This window comes from Taeniopygia guttata, chromosome 1 (genome assembly GCF_048771995.1).
Source record: "Taeniopygia guttata chromosome 1, bTaeGut7.mat, whole genome shotgun sequence".
In the NCBI taxonomy this organism is placed as follows: domain Eukaryota; kingdom Metazoa; phylum Chordata; class Aves; order Passeriformes; family Estrildidae; genus Taeniopygia; species Taeniopygia guttata.
In genome coordinates this window covers 96825079-96831078 of record NC_133024.1, presented here as the reverse complement: position 1 = coordinate 96831078, position 6000 = coordinate 96825079, and the positions used below count along the sequence as shown (strand labels likewise).

Below are 6000 nucleotides of genomic sequence, written 5' to 3'. Positions count from 1 at the left end.
TTTCCCTCCCCTTTTCTCTCGTAACTTTTTTTTTTTTTTTTTTTTTCCCTCCCTCTCCCTCCCAGCAAAGTGACCGCGCCGGCGGCAGCCCCGGAGCAGCCCCAGCACCGGACGCCGCCATGAGCCCCGCGGTGCCGCCGTCGGGCCGCGCTGCCGGGGGCTGAGCCCGGCCGGGGGGGACGCCCCGAGGGCCGCTCCGCGCCGCCCTGGCGGGGGCTGGAGGCAGAGGCAGCGAGAGCCCAGGCAGGACCCCCGGTCGCCCCGCCGTGCCCGGGGCAGCGCCCGCCGTGATGTCGGCGCAGAGCCTGCTGAGCAGCGTCTTCTCCTGCTCCTCCCCGGCCGCCGCCGCCCCCGCCGCCGCCAAGAGCCTCTCCAAGCGGAGGCTCCGCCAGACGCGCAGCCTCGACCCCGCCATCATCGGCGGCGGCCGGGAGGACGGCGAGGGCGCGGGGCGGGCGCCGCGGGCGCGGGCCGCCGGCAGCCCCCCGGGGGAGCGCCGCGGTCCTCGGGGCGCCCCGCCGCACCACGGAGCCTCCTTCTCCACCCCCTGCACCCCACTGGAGCGGTCGCCGCCGGGCAGTGCTCTCTTTGACGACGAGAGCCTCCGCGGGAAGCGGAGTCCCGGCTGCGAGCTGCCCTTCCTGGCGCGCACCCCCTCGGCCCTGGCGCTGAGCGGCACCGCCAGCCCCGCCAACAGCATCTTCTCGCCCCGGCGCTGGCTGCAGCAAAGGAAGGGGCAGCTCTCACCGCCCGAACCTCGCCCCGCCGCATACGTCGTGTGGAAATCCGAGGTAGGCACGCCCGCCCCCGGGGGACGGGCACCCGCCGCGCCGCCTTCGTCCCCGTCCCCGTTTTGCGCCGCCGCCGCCCGCCCGGCGGGGCTGCCCCGCGGGGCTCCCGCAGCGCCCGGGCGGTGGTGGGTGCGCGGCTCGGCGAGACCCCGCACGGGTCCGGCCGGGCGGCGGGGCCGTCGAGGCCGCTGTGGGTGTTGGTGCCGGGAGCTGGCATCTGCGGCGCTGGAGGGGCGGATGTTTGAGGCTCCCTCGACGGGTTCCATGTGTAGTTGTCCCAGGCCTGTAATACCTTCCCCTACGAGTTTCACACCTCTTAAATTGAAGCATGTGATGGCTTCTAACAAGATAGACAAATTATTTTTAATAGCAAAATTAGTTGTGATTTATTTGAAAAACGCACGTGTCAGAACCACATGAAGAGCAGTTGTATTCCAAGACAAATCCAACTTTGCAATGCAAATACTTATTCATTTAACTTGGATGTCATCGATGTTGGGCCGCAGATACCATACCATGTGGATGAATGTTTTCAAAAAATGTGGCATTGTTTCCTGGCAGCAATCGCTCATCGAGTTGGTTATGCTGAGCCCTTTGTAGCAGAAGAAGAAGGAATTTTTCTGTTTTGAGAAATTCTCCATCCTGTTCATGGTGATGAGGTTTCCTGCTTAACTGTTTAGTAGTGCCTTCTGGAGAACTGGGATCAGAAAGCAGCATTTCCATTTCCATTTCAGATGAACTTATTATAAATAGTTGGTAATAATTAGATGCATCGATAAAGCAGCCCCTTTATTGCAGTGGGATGTGGAAGTCCTTAAAAAATTATTACCTTACACAGCAATATGAGATCAAAGCCAAACTAGGCATCACAATAGCACAAGATTACAAAATGCAGTTTTCATGGGCAAAGGCTGCATCTTACCTGAGCTCCCGTATCTCCCTGTTTGCTTGGAGTATAAAAGTTGTTAATGTCTGCCAATTGAGTGTCAACATGTGAGTGGCAACTTCAGGCGTGATGCTGAAAGAGGTGGTGAAGAATCTTAACAGTTTTTAAAAATGGATTATTATGAAGTCTTGTAATCAGAAGTTACTCTTAAGTAATATTTCATCTTGATGCTTGAATTTTAAGATGGTTAAAAATTAATGGTGTCAAAGAACTTTGTTGAATTTGTAGCATCAGTGAACAGTGAGAAAATAGATGATCACACTAATTAAGAATAAAAACCTCCAGTAGACAGTGAGATAATAGGTGATCACACTAATTAAGGATAAGTTTTCTGTTTATCCACTTAGGATGTTATAAGGTCTATCAAAAAGTATAACACACATAGGATTTCCTGTGCAGAATTTCCTGTCTGAGTCTAAGATTCACAGCATGGCTTCTGATATGTAAATCTATTGAATCTATGGTGGTGGACACTTGGGCGTTTTTTTCAGATGTGGTGTGTGTCAAAACACACAGCACAGCACAACACATCTTCAGACTGCATATTGCAAAGTACCGGGTTCTTTCTTAATTTGGTGTGTGTCTAGCATTTTTAAATAGTCAACCTTTTTTTTTTTTTTTTTTGGGGGGAGGAATGTCATTGTCCCAGTAGTCATAGTGGTGAGGCTGTTACATCAGGAGCAGGGTGTGCTGGCCTCCTGCAATGGGTGAGTGTTGTCATTGTGAATTGGTAGCATTGTATGTCAGTTATCATTTAACCTGATACTCGCTAGTTTCAGAGTTGCTATGTTCAAGACATTATACAAATATGAACTTAGTTGTTCAGCAAAGACATGTACAAATTGCATTAATTTATATTTTAGAAGAAACTATTCATACATAATTTTTCTTTTTTCCCCCCTGTTATTTTAGGGATGCATCCTAATGGTCATTCAGTCTGGTCTCATTATAAAATAGCATTATTAATAAAGAATTTAGTTGTTTGCTTCCTATTTAGTGTTTATTTGAAAAGATTAATTTTTTGTAAGTGAAGGATTTTCTTGTCTCTACAGCTTCATCCTGCCTGTGGCATTTTTTTGGGTAAAAAAGAAGTAACAGTTTATAATATTATAACTTTTAAAAGTTCCATTATTCAAGTTATTGTATTCTCAGTAGGAAATCTGTAGTTCCATTTCTATTCAACTTAGGAAATAAAATACATCACAGTAATGAATTTACTGGGCTGTAAAAGACAACTGAATAGATGACTACCTAATGAAAATGAACATTGAAAGTTTTGGTTGTAGTACTTAAAAATTCCCATCCTGTATGTTTGGAATAAAATTAATGTTCATTGTAAAATCAGTTTTCTTTACCTTCATTCCAACACCTTCAGTATAATTGCCCTTTTTAGGAAATATTGTTCTAGATCCAATGTGGAAGCAACAGGGGAGGGCATTAGCAGATATGTGTGGGAATTATTTTCTCCCCCACTACCTTAATCTTTAAAGGAGAAAAGAGAAGTAAAGATGCCATAGAAGTTCCCTTCAGAACCCCTTCAAAATTATAACTTCTGGCCGGGCCTCCTGCGCCTGTCCCAGGCTGGATCAGTGTGTGGCACCCACAGGGGCTTGTTGAAGGTGGGGTTTGCAGCCTGCACTGTATGAACATCTGGTGCCTTGGGGCTGCAGGGCTAGGGGCACCTGGCCCAGCTCTAGTCAGGTTTTAAAGCAGGCATGTTTAAAGCATCAGCCCCACTGATCTGGGATTTCTGTATATGAGGCCACAGTGTCCATATTAGCTTTGTAATGATGCCAGGAGCATAAAATAGATTGCTTATTTTACCTTTTTTTCATTGTAATTCTTTGACTTCTGAATTTTATACGACAAGCCTGTCTACTGGCCTAGGGAGAGAAAGGTTGCTCCTAAATTCATGCCACCATTCATAAATAAATTTTAATGGAATGCCTGAATGCACAGGGGATTTCCAATTTCAGCAGCAGGTCATACCTAAATGTGTTTGCACTGTGTTCTTAAGTCCACAAATTTTTGAATGTGAAGCATCACCTGACAGATGAGTCTCTCACTGTCCAGTGACCTGGCAGCTCTTTTCTGACACATTGTTTTCTTCACAAAAACATTTTTACAACTATAAAGATTATTTTTGGGCAGAACTTTACTTCTCTGACAAGAATTCTTTCACCTTTCTATTTTCTGGTTGTGTATATAAGCTGTTTAAATTAAAAAAAAAACCCAAACTGTTCCTGGGTCTGTGGAAATCAGCAACAACATTTCCAGTGGTTTCAGCAGGACAAAGCCAAGGCGGATTTTTAATAAGGGAAAAAAAGCATTCATCCTTAATTCCCATCTGATATCAGCTGTCTTTTTATGCCATTTTCCTTAAAGAAAAATCACTTTCACTTGCAAAATTAAGCCTATTATGCTTTCATTCTGCTCAAGTGAGTCTCTAAGTAAGCTAAATATAATGGACAAGATGGTAGAAATACCTTAATGCCTTAATTCTGTCAGAATTTGTCATACATTTATGCTAACATACCTGAGAAGACCTGTGGAGTTAAGGATGCAAGTGTTTACACTGACTGACTGACTGAAATACATTTGCTGGGACCAGAATAGCTCCAGATTAATAGATCTGTGTGCAGTCTCAAGATGTATTAATCCTTCTGCTTTTTTGTTTCTGTCCTAAAGATGGTAATGGAAAGCCACAGCAAGTGGATAAAAAATATGGTGAATCATGGGAATGTATCCGAGTAATCTGTTTGTTGTGTCAAATCTACGCACTTAAATTTATATGGCCTGATTATTTTGCTGTTATAATCTGTGTTTTGCTAACTAGTTAAACATTGTCATCTCAAACTAATATGCTTTTTAGGGGGGAGAGCTGATTTTGAAGTAATGCAGCATAGCATCTGCAGCCTTCCCACCTGCTGCCTGGCCCCGGGAGACAGGGGGCAGCATCCTTAGGTTGCAATTTGCTTCTCAATGAAATGGGGTTGCTGTGGGTGGACGACTCAGCCCTTCCACACTCTCCTCCTCCTCCTCCTCCTCCTCCTCCTCCTCCTCCTGACTTATCCTGTGGTCCACTTGCTTGCCCAGTTTTCTGTTGAGCGCTACAGCAGGAGTTTTCCATGGCATGGGAGGGAAGGTTGCCCTGGTTCATCCCCAGGTTTTGGGAGAGAAGCCAGGATTTGTACAAGTATCTTTTGCGCTGCTGGCTGGCCAAGCTGTGATGAGCTGCAATGATGTTGGAGAATCTGATCTGCACTACCAGAATAACATTAGTTTAACTGAATTATTTTATAGCAAGGCTATCCGTAGTGAACATTCACGGCACAGGTTTCAGCTGACAGGTGCCTTGGGAGGTCAGCTTTGGTAAATTCACTGGCTTGATACTTTTAGAGTTTAAATTCCTTGGGAAGGCAGTGTAGATTCTGTCTTTCCTTGTAGCAAGTGGAGGTGCTCTCTCCTCTCTTCTCTCAAGCAGCCAGTGACAGGACAAGAGGAAACGGCCTCAAGCTATGTCAGTGGAGGTTCAGGTGGACATCAACTGTGAGCACAGTGTCTCACAATTATCAAGCACCTTGATACCCAACCCAGAGATTTTGCTGTATGGATAGAAGACATGTTGGAACATATTGACTCACAGAGCTCTGATCAACTGTCCTGGAAGCAAAATGGGGGTCTAGCATTTAAATCTACAACTTGCATTTTTTTCTTTTGAGGAGGCTTTTTAAGGACACGTGTGAGAACTGTACTTTGGAAGATTTTTTAGATTTTTTTTTTAAACTAAAAACTGCATGTGCTGGTATTTACCAGTGAACTGCTCTGCTCTGGAGAGAATATATATAAAAAGCACTGTTCTGCTTTATTTTCTTCCCTAAGATATTCCAAACCACTGGACATACAGATTACTCTCAGCCTGAGTCTGTTCCATTCAATGTTGTAAGTGTTCTATAATTACAAAATTAGGTGGGCAGGAATGTTGTGGGTCTCTCATGACAGGAATGCAATTAAAAGTAACTAAGTATACTCAGTATTTCTGATTTAGGCAAGTGGACTCTTCCCATTCTCAACTAAATTACGTCTGAAGACATTGGATGAAAATATGGGGGTTGATGGGTAGAAGAGAAAGAATTTTTCAAGTGTACATTGCTTAAGTAATGGGAAAGAAACTTGTGAAAATAATAGAAATGAGACTTAAAAATAATTCTGAGTAACCTCTAAAATATTAACAACCCAGACTGCTGTCTTGAATTCATGATG

General features: G+C 45.3%; 1 protein-coding gene across 1 annotated transcript in view; it reads left to right on the top strand.

Annotated features, from left to right (window-relative positions):
• The first annotated feature begins 101 nt into the window (after positions 1 to 101).
• Positions 102 to 6000, top strand: part of ARHGAP6 (Rho GTPase activating protein 6) — a 312106-nt gene continuing 306207 nt past the window's right edge. The window contains exon 1 of the mRNA XM_012569631.5: positions 102 to 791. Within this exon, the coding sequence (XP_012425085.4) occupies positions 291 to 791 (501 nt within the window). The 5' untranslated portion in view covers positions 102 to 290. The remainder of the gene's footprint in view (positions 792 to 6000) is intronic.